At 40.7% G+C, this 19948-nt stretch overlaps 1 protein-coding gene across 1 annotated transcript in view; it reads left to right on the top strand.

Moving 5' to 3' along the window:
• TECTA (tectorin alpha) overlaps positions 1-19948 on the top strand; it is a 465600-nt gene that overhangs the window by 378744 nt on the left and 66908 nt on the right. The window contains exons 16-19 of the mRNA XM_053691581.1: positions 2352-2462; positions 4776-4978; positions 6366-6529; positions 6994-7242. Of these exons, the coding sequence (XP_053547556.1) occupies positions 2352-2462; positions 4776-4978; positions 6366-6529; positions 6994-7242 (727 nt within the window). The remainder of the gene's footprint in view (positions 1-2351; positions 2463-4775; positions 4979-6365; positions 6530-6993; positions 7243-19948) is intronic.

Below are 19948 nucleotides of genomic sequence, written 5' to 3'. Positions count from 1 at the left end.
GCCAATAGGATGAAAGCTCAATCCTATTGGCTGATTGCAACAGCCAATAGGATTTTTTCAACCTTAATTCTGATTGGCTGATAGAATTCTATCAGCCAAATGGAATCTAAGGGATGCCATCTTGGATGACATCATTTAAAGGAACCTTCATTCGTCGGTAGTCGTCGGAAAGAAGAGGATGCTCCGTGTCAGATGTCTTAAAGATGGAGCCACTCCACACCGGATGGATGAAGATAGAAGATGCTGTCTGGGTGAAGACTTCTGCTGGCTTGGATGAAGACTTCGGCCGCTTCGTTGAGGATTTCTCCCGGTTTCTTGGAGGATGGATGTCGGATCTTCAAAACTGTAAGTAAATCTTCTGGGGTTAGTGTTAGGATTTTTTAAGGGTGTATTGGGTGGGTTTTAGTTTTAGTTTAGGACTTGGGCCGCAATAGAGCTAAAAAAAAAAAAAAAAAAGGGCAATGTCCATCCAAATGCCCTTTTCAGGGCAATGGGGAGCTTATGTTTTTTTAGTTAGCTTTTTATTTGGGGGGTTGGTTGTGTGGGTGGTGGGTTTTACTGTTGGGGGGGTATTTGTATTTTTTTTTTAAAGGTAAAAGAGCTGATTACTTTTGGGCAATGCCCCGCAAAAGGCCCTTTTAAGGGCTATTTGTAGTTTATTGTAGGTTAGGTGTTTTTTTATTTTGGGGGGGCTTTTTTATTTTCATAGGGCCCTTAGATTAGGTGTAATTAGTTTAAAGCTTTGATAATTTATTTTTAATTTTTTGTAACTTAGTGTTTATTTTTTTGTGTAACAGTGTTTGTTTGTTTTTTGTAACTTTGTAATTTTTTTGTGTAGATTTAAATTATTTGAGTAGGGTTAGGTGTTTAAGTATATAATATAGTTAATTTAATTTGTAGTTTAATGTAATTTTAGTTTAAAAGTTAGATTAATTATTAATTTAATATAGTTTAATGTAATTTTAGTATAATAGTTAGTGTAGATTAAATTAATTAGTTTAATATAGTTTAATGTAATTTTAGTATAATAGTGTAGATTAAATTAATTAGTTTAATATAGTTTAGTTTAAATCTAAAAGTAAGTTTAAATTTATTATAAGATAGGGATGAGTTAATATTTAATGTAAGGTTAGCGGGTTGTTAGGTTTAGGGATTAATAGGTTTAGTAAATGCTAGTGATGTGGGAGGCCAGGGGTTTAGGGGTTAGTAACTTTATTTAGTTGCGGTGGGCTCCAGGAGCGGCGGGATAGGGGTTAATAACTTTTATTTATTTGGCGGCAGTGTCAGGGCGGCAGATTAGGGGTTAATAAGTATAATGTAGGTGGTGGCAGTGTCGGGGTGGCAGATTAGGGGTTAATAAGTATAATGTAGGTGGCGGCAGATTAGGGGTTAATAAGTATAATGTAGGTGGCTGCGGTGTCGGGGCGGCAGATTAGGGGTTAATAAGTATAATGTAGGTGGCTGCGGTGTCGGGGCGGCAGATTAGGGGTTAATAACTTCATTTAGTTGTGGCGGGGTCCGGGAGCGGCGGGATAGGGGTTAATAACTTTTGTTTAGGTGGCGGCGGTGTAGGGGGCGGCAGATTAGGGGTGTTTAGACTCAGGGTACATGTTAGGGTGTTAGGTGTAAACATAACTTTTATTCTCCCATAGGAATCAATGGGATATCGGGCAGCAGCAAACATAAGCTTTCACTGCTTTCACTGCTTTTAGACTCCCATTGATTCCTATGGATTGAAAACCAGGTACGCTGGGCCAGAATAGTGGCGAGCGTACCTGCTAGTTATTTGTTAACTAGCAAAAGTTGTTAGATAGTGCCGAATTTGCATTCGAAACATCTGTAGTGACGTAAGCATCGATCTGTGTCGGACTGAGTTACGTCACAAAATTCTACTTTTGCCGGTCTGTAGCCTTTGATAAATAATGTGAATCAAGCTCTCCACAATTAAGCTGCGGAATTCCAGCGTATTTGCGGTTGACGGCTTGATAAATAGGCCCCTCTGTCTTAATTTACATATTTTAATGTTTGTAAGAATGGTAAATTCTAACAATTTTAAGAATAATTATTATCACTATAATTAATTCATTTTTTTTTATAAATTCAATAAAATCATTTAAAGCTGTTTGCTATTCTTACTATTTTAAGGGTTTTTGAAAAGGACTTGATAGCATTCATTGTTGTTTAGAACTAGTAACCTAAGAGAAGTAAATATTTGATAGGGCTTAGAATTAGTTTCCATACTTTTGTTTATGTGTATCTGTAAGTAGTGCAGTAATCGAGTTATTGATCATATGCTCGTGAATAAAGATCTCATGGCCTGATGCCTTGGTTTTGCTTCTTTTCATCTTTAGCAGGAGTGATTGAGGATCCCTGTGTGGGTGCAGACTGCCCCAACAGGACCTGTGAAGTGGACAACGGAGGAGAACTTTGTGGTTGTATGGATCCCCCAGCTTATGGAAATGGTAAGTGGCTATATGTCAGGGAACCAAGAAACCAAACGTTAACAGAAAGTGCAGGTTTAAAATTAGAGTTTATTGAAAATAACAATAAGCAAAATAATAAATAACAGGGAAATTCAGGACGTAGTCTTTACCAAGCCAGGGGTCAGATGCCAAAGCAGATAGTCATCTGAGCCGGGTCATGGAACACAGAGAGACAGAACAAGGAAATCAGTCAGCAGAAGCCAGGGTCATACACAGAGGACAGAAACAAAATACTGATGTGCACTTGGTAGGTCTGGACTCACGCAAGGGTGGAGACAGAGTGGACTGGGTTATGGTTATATGGTAAACAGGCATTATATCATCACTGAGAGACAAGAAGTTGCCAGAAGTTGCAGTAGTTGCAGAGTGATGATGTTCGCAAGTTGGCTCATAAGAGGGCATGTGAGAGGAATGCACAGGGCTGCACTCCAAGTGAAACAAGGAAGGGTGAGAAACCCTGACACTATAAGGCACAGAGGTGTACACTATAAGGCACAGAGGTGTACACTATAAGGCACAGAGGTGTACACTGTAAGGCACAGAGGTGTACACTGTAAGGCACAGAGGTGTACACTATAAGGCACAGAGGTGTACACTATAAGGCACAGAGGTGTACACTATAAGGCACAGAGGTGTTCACTATAAGGCACAGAGGTGTACACTATAAGGCACAGAGGTGTACACTATAAGGCACAGAGGTGTACATTATAAGGCACAGAGGTGTTCACTATAAGGCACAGAGGTGTACACTATAAGGCACTGAGGTGTACACTATAAGGCACAGAGGTGTACACTATAAGGCACAGAGATGTACACTGTAAGGCACAGAGGTGTACACTGTAAGGCACAGAGGTGTACACTATAAGGCACAGAGGTGTACACTATAAGGCACAGAGGTGTACACTATAAGGCACAGAGGTGTACATTATAAGGCACAGAGGTGTACATTATAAGGCACAGAGGTGTACGCTATAAGGCACAGAGGTGTAAGCTATAAGGCACAGATGTGTACACTATAAGGCACAGAGGTGTACACTATAAGGCACAGAGGTGTAAACTATAAGGCACAGAGGTGTACACTATAAGGCACAGAGTTATACACTATAAGGCACAGAGGTGTACACTATAAGGCACAGAGGTGTTCACTATAAGGCACAGAGGTGTACACTATAAGGCACAGAGGTGTACACTATAAGGCACAGAGGTGTTCACTATAAGGCACAGAGGTGTACACTGTAAGGCACAGAGGTGTACACTATAAGGCACAGAGGTGTACACTATAAGGCACAGAGGTGTACACTATAAGGCACAGAGGTGTACACTATAAGGCACAGAGGTGTTCACTATAAGGCACAGAGGTGTACACTATAAGGCACAGAGGTGTACACTATAAGGCACAGAGGTGTACACTATAAGGCACAGAGGTGTACACTATAAGGCACAGAGGTGTACACTATAAGGCACAGAGGTGTACACTATAAGGCACAGAGGTATACACTATAAGGCACAGAGGTGTACACTATAAGGCACAGAGGTGTACACTATAAGGCACAGAGGTGTACACTATAAGGCACAGAGGTGTACACTATAAGGCACAGAGGTGTTCACTATAAGGCACAGAGGTGTACACTGTAAGGCACAGAGGTGTACACTATAAGGCACAGAGGTGTACACTATAAGGCACAGAGGTGTACACTATAAGGCACAGAGGTGTACACTATAAGGCACAGAGGTGTACACTATAAGGCACAGAGGTGTACACTATAAGGCACAGAGGTGTACACTATAAGGCACAGAGGTGTACACTATAAGGCACAGAGGTGTACACTATAAGGCACAGAGGTGTACACTATAAGGCACAGAGGTGTACACTATAAGGCACAGAGGTGTACACTATAAGGCACAGAGGTGTACACTATAAGGCACAGAGGTGTACACTATAAGGCACAGAGGTGTACACTATAAGGCACAGAGGTGTACACTATAAGGCACAGAGGTGTACACTATAAGGCACAGAGGTGTACACTATAAGGCACAGAGGTGTACACTATAAGGCACAGAGGTGTACACTATAAGGCACAGAGGTGTACACTATAAGGCACAGAGGTGTACACTATAAGGCACAGAGGTGTACACTTCTTTTGTAGAACACAGTAGAAAGTCACTGACTAGCTGATTTTTCTGAACGCTTCTTTCTTTGTTCATTTGTTTCTGGAGCTAAGTTTAAAAATGGATAAAATAGATGACCACAGTAATGTGCCATTGAGTTATGGCAGGGTTATGTCTTTACAGACACTCATGACATCATTGATGCTGAAGTCACCTGCAAAGCTGCCCAGATGGAGGTGTCCATATCCAAGTGCAAACTCTTTCAGCTGGGCTTTGAGAGAGAAGGTGTTCGAATAAATGACAGACACTGTCCTGGCATTGAAGGGGAAGATTTCATATCATTTCAAATAAACAACACTAAGGGCAACTGTGGAAATATTGTACAGGTGATGAAGCGTTCATGTTATTCTCTGATCAAACCCTGATTTGACATTGATTGATTGTTTTAGTGGATTAACAGTTTATGATTTCTAAACCAATATCAAATGAATCACTCGTTAAGGGGACACTGTAGAATCATGTGACTACCATGCAAATGAAAGCGCCGTAATTAAATACTTTATATTGCAACAATAAACCTTTAAACATAATCTGTAAACTATGATGCCCCTGTTTCCACGTGAGCCTTCAGGCTCGCCGGAAACAGCTCCTTAACTGGTTCACTGCCTCTGAGGCTGCGGACATCAATCCGCTGGATCCTATACGATCGGGTTAATTGACACCCCCAGCTAGCGGCTGAATCTGCAGGGGGCAGCATTGTACAAGAAGTTCACCAGGACTGCTTGTGCAATTTTAAATTCAGCGATGTCTGTCAGACATGATATGCTACAGTGTATCATGTCGGACAGACATTGATAAATCGGCCCCATTGAATGCTCTGGAGTTGCAACACACTGCAAATCTTCAGCTGAAGACGGCCTTTTATTGGTTGCAACACACGTGCTGTTCTTGATTGGTTCAGTGGTTGTGCTCATTGCTGGTACAGAGCTAATATTAAAGGGACATGAAACCCAATTTTTTTTTCATGATTTAGATAGAGCATTTATTTTTAAACATTTTTCCAGTTTGCTTCTATTATCAATTTTGCATCATTCTCTTGGTATCTGTTGTTGAAGAAACAGCAATGTTCTAATAAGAATTAGCTGAACACATTGGTAAGCTAATGACAAGAGGCATAAATGTAAAGCCACCAATCAGCAGCTAGCTAAGACTACCTAGGTTTGGTTTTAAACAAAGAATAGAAATATAACTAAGCCAATAAGATAATATAAGTTATACGTAAAGTTGTTTACAATTGTATGCTCTATCTGAATCATGGAGGAAACATTTTGACTTTTGTATCCCTTTATATTTGTTTAATCCCTTTGCAAGGGTTAAATGCATAGTTCTGTTCATGTGCAAGAGCAACAATAAAATGAATAGGTGTATTGGAGCATTTGATCATTTATCCTTTATATCCCTTTAGGCGAAACATCCCTATTATGTTTTTTTATGTCATGTGTCTTAGCTGAGCCCTATTTCCAGTTGTGAAAACCTTGGTTCCCCTTATTTATGCATTTGATTCCATGTTACACCATAGTAAATCACTTTAAAGGGTCTGACCCTTATTTATTTGCTGGGTGACCTTGAATCAAAATCCTTTTTATCATTATGTATGTCCATCTAGGTGATAAACTTACTGACCCACATATGCTCTAAATCTGATCTCTAGAACTTTAGTCATTATTGATCTTTGTCATTATATAATAATGGAATTTTCTTTGCCCTTGGCAGTCTAACGGTACTCACATCATGTATAAAAATACGGTCTGGATAGAAAGCGCAAACAACACGGGTAATATAATAACAAGGGATCGGACCATCAATGTGGAGTTTTCATGTGCATATGAATTAGATATCAAGATTTCTTTAGACTCCGTAATACGACCAATGCTAAGGTAAATAAAAATGAGCTATCTTATCTTGTCTCTTTTTACAATTACTTTCCTCTTACAACCAAAGTAATATATTTTCCCCTACAAACCGTGATTTCTCTGTCCTTTTTCTTCCAATCTCATATTTCACTGTAAAACTTTCAGACAGTTTTTATTCCACAGAAATTAATTTTAGTTTTGTTCCCTGGGTTACAACAAAATTGTATTATTTCCTCTGGCTTTTACACAAACTAACTAAGCCATCTTTATTAAAAATACAATATGTGAATAGGACAAAATGTGAGATATTTATTGCTAAATTAATTTACTATGATACAAAATATATTTCTGGTATTAAAAGTTTTGACATTAATAGGGTCATAACAATACAATGCTATGCTATCTTCATTATCATTGATAATACTATAACTTACTGTACTGTTCAGAATACAAAAGTTATTTTTAATATTGTGTTCCTCATTCCACAGTGTAATTAATTTGACTGTCCCCACTCAAGAGGGCAGTTTTACCACCAAGATGGCGCTGTATAAAAACGCATCCTATAAACACCCGTATCGCCAAGGAGAGGTGGTCCTCACAACCCGGGATGTACTGTTCGTTGGGGTTTTTGTGGTGGGAGCAGACTCAACGCATCTTATTTTAATACTAAATAAATGCTACGCAACTCCATCTCGAGACAGCAATGATAAACTGAGATACTTCATCATTGAAGGAGGGTTTGTACAAATCGTATAGATATTTATGGGGCATTAAACACTTTAAGGTTGATCGCAATCCTTAAAAAAACATATATAATTTTTCTACCACATTTACCATTAAAATCTATGGGAATATTTGTAATTGAATCATCAGATAAGCTTGTCTAAGTTTTATAAGTAATTTATATCACTAACAAGCTTCAAAAGGGGAGTGATATCTATGGAAAACTAGATTATAACATGACAGTGTTTGTTACTTTATGAAGGATAAAACTTGACATTCACCTAGATTACAAGTTTTGCGTTCGTGTTTTAATGCTGAAAAAATGACCATTTCAGCGTTAAAACAGCACAGCAGCCATTACAAGTCTTGTCGTTATACCGCAAGCATTTTAGCCAGTAACGCAACATCAGTCCCGCACTCAAAAAAATTAGTTTTGAGGTGAGCCTAAAAAGCTTGCGTTACAGCCTATAGCGACACGATCTGTTCCACAATCTGAAAGCAGTAGTTATGAGTTTTACGCGACAAAATTGTTACACAAAACTCATAACTAAAATGTTACAAAGTACACTAACCCCCATAAACTACCTATTAACCCCTAAACTGAGGCCCACCCCATCGCAAATACTATATTAAAATTAATAACCCCTAATCTGCCGCTCCCGACATCGTCACGACTGTAATAAAGTTATTAACCCCTATTCCCCCGCACCTCAACATCACCCACACTATAATAAAGTTATTAACCCCTATTCCACCGCTCCCCGACATCGCCGACACTAAATAAAGTTATTAACCCCTAAACCTCTGGCCTCTCACATCACTGCCACTAAATAAACCTATTTAGTCCTAAACCACCAGTCCCCCACATCGCAAAAAACTAAATTAAACTATTAACCCCTAAACCTAACAAACCCCTAACTTTAAACTAAAATTACAAGATCCATATCTTAAAATATATAAAAACGTACCTGGGAAATTAAAAAAAACCTAAATTTAAACTATAAATTAAACTAACTTTACTATTATACTAAAATTAAAATAACTATCAATTAAATAAATTAAATTACTCATTAAAAAACCTAACACTACTAAAACAAAAAAATCTACAATTACAAAAAATAAAAAATACTAAATTACAAACAAAATGATCCAAAATAAAAACAATTACACCTAATCTAGTAGCCCTATAAAAATAAAAAAGGCCCCCCAAAATAAAAATAACCCTAGCCTACAATAAACTACCAATAGCCCTTAAAATGGCTTTTTGTAGGGCATTGCCCTAAAGAAATCAGCTCTTTTCCCTGAAAAAAAAATACAAAGACCCCCCCAACAGTAAAACCCACCACCCAACCAAGCCCCCAAAATAAAAAACCTAACTCTAAAAAAAAACTAAGCTATCCATTGCCCTGAAAAGGGCATTTGTATGGACATTGCCCTTAAAAGGGCATTCAGATCTTTTAAGAAAAGCCCAAACCCTAATCTAAAAAACAAAACCCACCCAAAAAAAGTTTACAGTTTCTGAAGTCCGGACATCCAGGCGACGAAGTCTTCATCCAGGCAGCGAGGTCTTCATCCATCCAGATGGCGTCTTCTATCTTCATCCAGGCGACATCTTCTATCTTCATCCCCGCGGGGCCGCAGTGCAGATCGGGTCCATCCTGAAGACATCTGGCGCGGAGCATCCTCCTCATCCGGTCACCGCCGTATACTGAATCGTAAATGCAAGGGAGCCTTTTCAAAATGGTGTGCCTTGCATTTCTATTGACTGATTTGATTTTTGAAATTCAAATCAGCCAATAGGATGAGAGCTACTGAAATCCTATTGGCTGTTTAAATCAGCCAATAGGATGAGAGCTACTGAAATTCTATTGGCTGATTTGAATTTCAAAAATCAAATCAGCCAATAGGAATGCAAGGGACGCCATTTTGAAAAGGCTCCCTTGCATTAAAGATTCAGTATACAGCAGCGACCATATGAAAAGGATGCTCCGCGCCGGATGTCTTCAGGATGGACCCGCTCTGTGCCGCTGGGATGAAGATAGAAGACGCCACTGGGATGAAGATGTAGAAGATGCCGTCTGGATGAAGACTTCGCCACCTGGATGTCTGGACTTCAGAAACTGTAAGTGGATCGTTGGGGGTTAGTGTTAGGTTTTTAAAACTTTTTTGGGGTGGGTTTTTTTTTAGATTAGGGTTTGGGCTTTTCTTAAAAGAGCTGAATGCCCTTTTCAGGGCAAGAAAAAGAGCTGAATGCCCTTTTAAGGGCAATGCTCATACAAATGCCCTTTTCAGGGCAATGGTTAGTTTAGTTTTTTTTAGAGTTAGGTTTTTTATTTTAGGGGATTGGTTGTGTGGTGGGTTTTACTGTTGGGGGTCTTTGTATTTTTTTCAGGAAAAAGAGCTGATTTTTTTAGGGCAATGCCCTACAAAAGGCCCTTTTAAGGGCTATTGGTAGTTTATTGTAAACTAGTGATTTTTTATTTTTTTGGGGGTGGGTTTTATTTTGATAGGGCTATTAGATTAGGTGTAATTGTTTTTATTTTGGATAATTTTATTTTTTTATTTTTTGTAATTTAGTATTTTTTATATTTTGTAATTGTAGATTTCATTTTTTTTAGTAGTGTTAGTTTTTTTTAATGAGTAATTTAATTTATTTAATTGATAGTTATTTTTATTTTAGTATAATAGTAAAGTTAGTTTAATTTATAGTTTAAACATAGGTTTTTTTAATTTCCTAGGTAAGTTTTTATTTTTTTAAGATAGGGATCTTGTAATTTTAATTTAAAGTTAGGGGGTTGTTAGGTTAAGGGGTTAATAGTTTAATTTAATTTTTTGCAATGTGGGGGGCTGGCGGTTTAGGGGTTAATAGGTTTATTCAGTGGCAGTGATGTGGGAGGCCAGAGGTTTAAGGGTTAATAACTTTATTTAGTGGCAGCAATGTCGGGGAGCGGCGGAATAGGGGTTAATAACTTTATTATAGTGTGGGCGATATTGGGGTGTGGGATAATAGGGGTTAATAACTTTATTATAGTGGCGTTTATATCGGGAGTGGCAGATTAGGGGTTAATAACATTATGTAGGTGTCGGCAATGTTGGGGACAGCAGATTAGGGGTTAATAACATTATGTAGGTGTCGGCGATGTTGGGGGCGGCAGATTAGGGGTTAATAACATTATGTAGGTGTCGGCAACGGCAAATTAGGGGTGTTTAGATGTGGGGTTTATGTTAGGGTGTTAGGTTTAAACGTAACTTTTTTTTTCCCCATAGACATCAATGGGGTTGTATTACAGAGTTTTTCATTTCACGATTGCAGGTGTTAGTTTTTTTCCGAACACTTTCTCCCCATTGATGTCTATGGGGAAAGCATTGCTTGGATTTTGTGCGGTATGGAGCTCATCGCAACCATATCCCACTCACAAGACGGCTTTTCCAAAACTAGTAATGGCAGCGATATGGAGGGTGAAATATCAACTTTTGTTGATTTCGTTTGGCACCCTCTATAGCGCAAAACTTGTAATCTAGGTGTAAGTTTCTTAAATATTTAAACAACTAATATAGAGGCTAATTAAAGTCTTGCTCGTGATTTTAGTACATTACTATTTTCTTTCCTAAGATATGGAGAGTCCATAACGTCATTCAATTACTAGTGGGAATATCACTCATGCCCATGGTACAGAGAGCCAGAGTTGGTTACTCTGATCTTTCTTGTTCTTTAAGTCTCTATAAGGAGTATGTGTCCTTTCACGCCTTGTGAGCTGTGTTCCTGCCGGACAGCTAGACTGCAGGTAAGTGCTTTTGTCTTCTAGGTCTTGGAGACTTGCACTTCAGAAGAGTTTATTTATTTATAAAATATTTTACCAGGAAGGATAGATTGAGATTTCTCTCATTTCAAGTATGTCCTGGGACCACAAAACATTGCATTGATACAAAAGGGTACAATAAAATACAAAAACAATATTAATACACAATATATGCAAAAATGTAACAGAACAGGTAGGAAATATTTAATCAACCATGACAGGTGCATTCTGTTTTGAGATATGTAGAGAGGGATTTCTTAAAGGATATTAGGCTTGGGGAAGGTTTGAAAGTGTGCAGGAGGTCGCTCCATAATTGTGGCGCTCGGTAGGAAAAGGAGGATCGAGCTTCTTTCTTTTTGTATTGAGGCAATCTAAATAATGTGCTGGTACTGGATCGGAGGTTATAGGAGGTGGGAACAGCCGGGGAGAGCATTCTGCTCAGGTAGGGTGGGAGCTTCCCAGAAAAGCTCTTAAACACAAGGCTGGAAAGATGAAGGGTGCGTCTGGATTCCAGCAACAGCCAATTTAGTTCTTTTTTAGAATATGTCATATGCAGTAGATGGGGACATTTTTAAAATCCTTTATACTGGATTTTCTTTGGCAGCGGGCAGGCACATTATGTCTGTTGAGACTAGGGGGGATATTTATCAAAGCCTCAACTTTGATGTATTTGCTGGCACCAATACGCTCACCTAACATCGCGGCCGCGTATCTTAATACGCTCTCCTTATTTATAAAAAAAGCTGGCAAAAAGACACGCACCAAGTACGGGGTGATGAGCATCGGACTGTTGTTAACTAGGTATCGATCTCACTTCTATTCGGCTTTTTTCCCCAACTTTATTTATACCCTGTCACTAAATGCCGCCACTATACTAAAATGTTTAACCCCTATCCCGCCACTCCCCGACCCTGCCGCAACCTAAATAAAGTTATTAACCCCTATCCCGCCGCTCCCCGACATCGCTGCAACCTAAATAAAGTTATTAACCCCTATCCCGCCGCTCCCCGACATCGCCGCAACCTAAATAAAGTTATTAACCCCTATTCCGCCGCTCCCTGACCCTGCCACAACCTAAATAAAGTTATTAACCCCTATCCCCCCTCTCCCCGACATTGCTGCAACCTAAATAAAGTTATTAACCCCTGCCCTATCCCGCCGCTGCCCGACATCGCCACAACCTAAATAAAGTTATTAACCCTTATCCCGTCGCTCCCCGACACCGCCGCAACATAAATAAAGTTATTAACCCCTATTCCGCCGCTCCCCGACACCGCCACCACTAACTAAACCTATTGACCCCTAAACCGTCAGCCCCCCACATTGTCATAAACTAAATTAAGCTATTAACCCCTAAACCTAACAACCGCCTAACTTTAAATAAAAGTTACAGCATCCCTATCTTCAAATAAATTTAAACTTACCTCTAGAATTAAAATAAACTATTTTAAACTATTAATTAACCTACCCTAACTATTATCCTACAATTAAATTAAACTACCAATTAAATAAAATAAATTACATATTAAAGAAACCTAACCCTACTAAAATTATTTAAATATACTATTAAACATTATTACAAATTACTAAATTACAGAAAAAAACAAACACTAAGTTGCAAAAACAAACAAACACTAAATTACTAAAAATAAAAAAACACATTATCAAAAATAAAAAAGAATTACACCTAATCTAATAGCCATATCAAAATAAAATAATCCCCCAAAAATAAAAAAACCCTAGACAACAATAAACTACCAATGGCCCTTAAAAGGGCCTTTTGTGAGGCATTGCCCCAAAGAAATCAGCTCCTTTACTTGTAAAAAAAAATACAAACACCCCCCAACAGTAAAACCCACCCACCACCCAACCAACCAACCCCCAAATAAAAAACCTATCTAAAATAACCTAAGCTCTCCATTGCCCTGAAAAGGGCATTTGTATGGGCATTGCCCTTAAAAGGGCATTTAGCTATTCTACATGCCCAGACCCTAATCCAAAAATAAAACCCACCCAAAAAAACCTTAAATAAACCTAACACTAACCCCCGACGATCCACTTACAGTTATTGAAGTTCCGCTTGAAGGATCCATCCAGGCGCCTCTTCCATCTTCATCCAGCCGGCGAAGTCCTCATCCAGGCAGCAAGAAGTCTTCATCCAGATGGCATCTTCTATCTTCATTCATCCGGCGAGGAGCGGGTCCATCCTGAAGATATCTGGCACGGAGCATCCTCTTCATACGGTCGCCGCCATAAACTGGAACTTAAATGCAAGTGACATCATCCAAGATGGCGTCCCTTGCATTCCTATTGGCTGAAATATTTTAATCAGCCAATAGGATTAGAGCTGCTAAAATCATATTGGCTGTTCCAATCAGCCAATAGGATTTGTGCAGCTCTCATTCTATTGGCTGTTCCATCTTGGATGATGTCACTTGCATTGAAGTTCCAGTTTACAGAGGCGACCTTATGAAGAGGATGCTACGCGCCGGATGTCTTCAGGATGGGCCCACTCCGTGCCGGATGGATGAAGATAGAAGATGCTATCATTATTATTATTATTCTTTATTTATAAAGTGCCAACAGATTCCGCAGCGCTGCCCATGGGTACAAGGATAACAGTACAATGGAGAAACAATACGATAGAAGACAAAATTTTACAGACAAGATACAGGGGGAATTGAGGGCCCTATTCCCATGGGAACTTACAATCTAGATGGGTAGGAGGATGGGAAATAGGAGGTGGGGACTGCAAAGGTGAGAATGATATTAGTGATGAGATAGGCAACTGTTAGTTAAGTGAAGTTAGTTTGTTAATAAGTCGGGTGATAAGCTTCCCTGAACAGAAAGGTCTTTAGGGAATATTTAAAGGAGAAGAGGTTAGGAGCAAGTCTGACAGCACGAGGAAGTGCGTTCCAGAGGGTTGGTGCAGCACGAGAGAAGTCCTGTAGTCTAGCATGAGAGGAGGTGATGGTAGAGGACGCAAGAAGCAGGTCATTGTTGGATCTTAGGGGGCAGGCAGGAGTATATTTGTTGATAAGTGAGGACAGGTAGGGTGGGGCAGCATTGGTGAGGGCTTTGTAGGTCAGGGTGAGAATTTTGAATTTAACTCTGTTGTGAATGTGGAGCCAATGAAGGGACTCACAGAGAGGTGCAGCAGAAACAGAGCTTCGAGATAGGTGGATTAGCCTGGCAGATGCATTTAGGATGGATTGGAGGAGAGAGAGGTGGGAGAGAGGGAGGCCAGTTAGTAAGTTGTTGAGTCGAGAAATTACCAGGGAGTGGATTAGCTGTTTAGTAGTTTCAGCACTTAGAAACGGACGAATTTTGGAGATATTGCGTATGTGGTTGTGGCAGGATGAAGAGAGCAATTGTATGTGGGGAATGAAGGACAGATTTGAGTCAAGCGTGACTCCGAGGCAGCAGACTTGGGGTGATGGGGAAATAGTGGTGCCGCCAACAGTGATAGAAAAATTAGAAAATGGAGTAGAGTTAGAGGGGGGAATTAGAAGTGGTTCGGTCTTGGACATATTTATTCTTAGGTGGTGAGAGGCCATCTAGGAAGAAATGCCAGATAAGCAGTCGTTGATGTGAGAATTGACAGAAGGAGAGAGTGCAGGGGTGGAAAGGTAGATCTGGGTATCATCAGCATAGAGATGATAGCTGAAGCCATAGCTGTTGATAAGTTTACCCAGTGAAGAAGTATAAATAGAGAAGAGTAGAGGACCCTGGACAGAGCCTTGAGGTACTCCAACAGACAGAGGCAAAAGAGAGGAGGAGTCACCAGCAAAAGAGACAGAGAAGGATCTGTTAGAGAGATAAGAGTGGATCCAGGAGAGGGCAGTTTCACAGACCCCAAGAGAGCTGAGAGTCCATAGGAGAAGGGGATGGTCAACAGTGTCAAAGGCAGCAGAGAGGTCAAGTAAGATGAGTATAGAGTAGTAGCCTTTGTTTTTAGCAGAAAGGAGATCGTTAGTAACCTTGGTGACGGCAGTGTCAGTTGAGTGTTGGGGACGGAAGCCAGATTGCAGGGGGTCGAGCAATGAGTTGGAGGACAGGAATTGGGTTAGGCGATCGAAAACTTGTTTTTCAAGGAATTTTGAAGCTAGTGGGAGCAGTGATATGGGGTGGTAGTTTGCAGGGGAGTTAAGGTCAAGGGAGGGTTTTTTGAAGGGGGTGACCTTTGCATGTTTGAAGCAGGCAGGGAATGAGCCGGTAGAAAAGGATAGGTTGAATATGTGTGTAAGAGCCGGAGTGAGGGTGGGAGACAGAGGGGGAATTAGATGTGAAGGAATAGGGTCAAGTGGGCAGGTAGTGAGGTGTGAGGAAGACAAAAGGGAAACCACTTCACTCTCAGTGGTTGGGAGGAGGGTGCAGAGAGTGGCAGAGGGGGTGACTGGGAGCGAAGTTGGGAGATTGCTGGTTTGCGTTGGGATGTTTCTTCGGATGGCAAGTGTTTTATTGAAAAAATAGTTAGCAAGGTCTTGAGCACTGAAAGCAGATGATGGGGGTGGTACAAGTGGGTAGAGGAGAGAGTTGAAAATGGAGAAGAGTCTTTTTGGGTTTGAAGAGTGAGTGGATATAAGAGAAGAGAAGTAAGTTTGCTTAGCTAAGCAAAGGGCAGAGGTGTAAGAGTAAAGAATGAACTTATAGTGCAGGAAATCAGGTTCAGAGCGGGATTTCCTCCAGGCACGTTCAGCAATGCGTGAGCATTTTTGTAGGTGGCATGTTTGTTGGGAGTGCCAGGGCTGGAGCTGATGATGTGGGGCTTTGCCAAGTTGGGGCAGAGCAAGAGTGTCAAGTGCAGCGGAGAGAGTATTGTTATAGTTGGTTATAGCAAGGTCAGGGCAGGATATCGTGGAAGTCTGGAAGAGGCATATATGAATAATATTTGAGAGTTGTGGAGGGTCCACAGTGTGCAGATTTCTACTGGTGCGGGGGCGAGAGGGGGAAGTAGGTTTAGCATCTACATTGGGATTAAAGGTGAGCAGATGGTGGTCTGAGATGGGAAATGGTCGACAGGCAACATCAGAGAGAGAGCAGAGACATGCAGTGATTTTTAGAAGGGCAGACAGAAAGCAGTAAAGACATGGAGAGCATTGTGTAGGTGTATAGTTATTAAGTTTACCTGTTAGTTGGTCTGCAGTTTCCACTTCCAGTTTCTAACACTTTTAATCAAAGAGCTACTGTAGACTCAGAGAGCCAAGACTTGATCTTATGGCTTGCAATATGTAGTAATGAGTGTAATGGAATAATTCTGTTCAGCTGATTAAAAGCAGTTGGGTTAGCCAGGAGTTACACACTTGCAAATTAGAGGGGGGCAGGATGCATTACAATTATACAAAGTATATGATAAAATGATTACAGGTAGACAAGATGGAGACAGGGCAAATGGTTAACAGAGATTCTAGCAGGAATTAAAGGTATATTTAACAGCAGCCAGGTAGACAGAGGCAGGAAGACATTACCAGAGATTCTAGCAGGAATTAAAGGGACATTTAACAGCAGCCAGGTAGACAGAGGCAGGAAGACATTACCAGAGATTCTAGCAGGAATTAAAGGGACATTTAACAGCAGCCAGGTAGACAGAGGCAGGAAGACATTACCAGAGATTCTAGCAGGAATTAAAGGGACATTTAACAGCAGCCAGGTAGACAGAGGCACAAGACATTACCTGTAGAGAGATGAGATGAAGTAGCATTAGAAGTAGTGTGGATGTAGATGCTGTCTGGATGAAGACTTCTTGCCGCCTGGATGAGGACTTCACAGGCTGGATGAAGATTGAAGAGGCCACCTGGATGAAGACTTCTTGCCGGCTGGATGCATCCTTCAAGCGGGACTTCAATAACTGTAAGTGGATCGTCGGGGTTAGTGTTAGGTTTATTTAAGGGTTTTTTGAGTGGTTCTGGGCATGTAAAAGAGCTAAATGCCCTTTTAAGGGCAATGCCCATACAAATGCCCTTTCCAGGGCAATGGGGAGCTTAGGGTATTTTAGATTTTTAAAAAAAGAGCTGATTTCTTTGGGGCAATGCCCCACAAAAGACCCTTTAAAGGCCATTGGTAGTTAATTGTAGGCTAGGGTTTTTTATTTTATTTTGGAGGAGCTTTTTTATATTGATAGGGCTATTAGATTAGGTGTAATTCTTTTTTTATTTTTGATAATGTGGTTTTTTATTTTTTGTAATTTAGGGGGGGGTTGTAACTTGTTTTTTCTTTTCTTTTGGTAATGTAGTACTTTTAATAAGGTTTAATAGTATATTTAAATAATTTGAGTAGTGTTAGGGTTTTTTAACATGTAATTTAGTTAATCTAATTGGTAGTGTAATGGAATTGTAGTATAATAGTTAGGGTAGGTTAATTAATATTTTAAAATAGTTTATTTTAATTATACAGATGAGTTTAAATTTATTTGAAGATAGGGGTGTTGTAATTTTAATTTAAAGTTAGCGGGTTGTTAGGTTTAGGGGTTAATAGCTTAATTTATTTTATGGCGATGTGGGGGGCTGATGGTTTAGGGGTTAATAGGTTCAGTTAGTGATGGTGATGTGGGAGGCTAGAGGTTTAGGGGTTAATACGTTTATTTAGTGGCGGCAGTGTTAGGGAGCGAAAGAATAGGGGTTAATAACTTTATTTATGTTGCGACAGGGTCGGAGAGTGGCGGAATAGGGGTTAATACATTTTATTTAGGTTGCGGCGATGTCGGGGGTGGCAGATTAGGGGTGTTTAGACTCAGGGTTTATGTTAGGGTGTTAGGTGTAAACGTCACTTGTTTTCTACCAAATAAATCAATGGGATATCTGGCAGCATCGAACATAAGCTTTTGCTGCTTTCAGGCTCCCATTGATTTCTATGGCATCCGCGGCCTCCAGGGTGGAGGATTGAAAACCAGATACGCTGGGCCAGAATAGCTGCGAGCGTACCTGTTAACTATTTGGTAAATGGGAAAAAGTGTATTCGGAAAATCTGTAATGACGTAAACAACAATCTGCGTCAGATTGAGATCGGCGGATCGTATGTTACGTCACAAATTTCAACATTTGCCGGTCTGTAGTCCTTGATAACTAGGTCGGATCAAGCTCGCAACAATTACGCTGCAGAATTCCGGTGTATTTGCGGTTGAGGCATTGATAAATATCCCCCTTCGGGTTAATCTCTTTATAGGGACGTTTTTCCTGTTTGGGCTAATTTTGTTGAAATACTTTATTAGTATGTGTGTGGCTTATGTTTTATACAGGGATTTATGTATAAACTTAAAATTTGGCAGTTGGTTTTCTTTGCTTGCTTAGCTAGAGCAGGCTAACTGACAAACTGCTTGCTTAGCTAGAACAGGCTAACTGACAAACTGCTTGCTTAGCTAGAGCAGGCTAACTGACAAACTGCTTGCTTAGCTAGAGCAGGCTAACTGACAGACTGCTTGCTTAGCTAGAGCAGGCTAACTGACAAACTGCTTGCTTAGCTAGAGCAGGCTAACTGACAAACTGCTTGCTTAGCTAGAGCAGGCTAACTGACAAACTGCTTGCTTAGCTAGAGCAGGCTAACTGACAAACTGCTTGCTTAGCTAGAGCAGGCTAACTGACAAACTGCTTGCTTAGCTAGAGCAGGCTAACTGACAGACTGCTTGCTTAGCTAGAGCAGGCTAACTGACAAACTGCTTGCTTAGCTAGAGCAGGCTAACTGACAAACTGCTTGCTTAGCTAGAGCAGGCTAACTGACAAACTGCTTGCTTAGCTAGAGCAGGCTAACTGACAAACTGCTTGCTTAGCTAGAACAGGCTAACTGACAAACTGCTTGCTTAGCTAGAGCAGGCTAACTGACAGACTGCTTGCTTAGCTAGAGCAGGCTAACTGACAAACTGCTTGCTTAGCTAGAGCAGGCTAACTGACAGACTGCTTGCTTAGCTAGAGCAGGCTAACTGACAAACTGCTTGCTTAGCTAGAGCAGGCTAACTGACAAACTGCTTGCTTAGCTAGAGCAGGCTAACTGACAGACTGCTTGCTTAGCTAGAGCAGGCTAACTGACAGACTGCTTGCTTAGCTAGAACAGGCTAACTGACAAACTGCTTGCTTAGCTAGAGCAGGCTAACTGACAAACTGCTTGCTTAGCTAGAGCAGGCTAACTGACAAACTGCTTGCTTAGCTAGAGCAGGCTAACTGACACACTGCTTGCTTAGCTAGAGCAGGCTAACTGACAAACTGCTTGCTTAGCTAGAGCAGGCTAACTGACAAACTGCTTGCTTAGCTAGAGCAGGCTAACTGACAAACTGCTTGCTTAGCTAGAGCAGGCTAACTGACAAACTGCTTGCTTAGCTAGAGCAGGCTAACTGACAGAACTGCTTGCTTAGCTAGAGCAGGCTAACTGACAAACTGCTTGCTTAGCTAGAGCAGGCTAACTGACAAACTGCTTGCTTAGCTAGAGCAGGCTAACTGACAAACTGCTTGCTTAGCTAGAGCAGGCTAACTGACAAACTGCTTGCTTAGCTAGAGCAGGCTAACTGACAAACTGCTTGCTTAGCTAGAGCAGGCTAACTGACAAACTGCTTGCTTAGCTAGAGCAGGCTAACTGACAAACTGCTTGCTTAGCTAGAGCAGGCTAACTGACAAACTGCTTGCTTAGCTAGAGCAGGCTAACTGACAAACTGCTTGCTTAGCTAGAGCAGGCTAACTGACAAACTGCTTGCTTAGCTAGAGCAGGCTAACTGACAAACTGCTTGCTTAGCTAGAGCAGGCTAACTGACAAACTGCTTGCTTAGCTAGAGCAGGCTAACTGACAAACTGCTTGCTTAGCTAGAGCAGGCTAACTGACAAACTGCTTGCTTAGCTAGAGCAGGCTAACTGACAAACTGCTTGCTTAGCTAGAGCAGGCTAACTGACAAACTGCTTGCTTAGCTAGAGCAGGCTAACTGACAAACTGCTTGCTTAGC

Source organism: Bombina bombina, chromosome 8 (genome assembly GCF_027579735.1).
Source record: "Bombina bombina isolate aBomBom1 chromosome 8, aBomBom1.pri, whole genome shotgun sequence".
In the NCBI taxonomy this organism is placed as follows: domain Eukaryota; kingdom Metazoa; phylum Chordata; class Amphibia; order Anura; family Bombinatoridae; genus Bombina; species Bombina bombina.
Note: the sequence above shows the minus strand (reverse complement) of the source record. Positions and strands in the feature narration are given on the sequence as shown.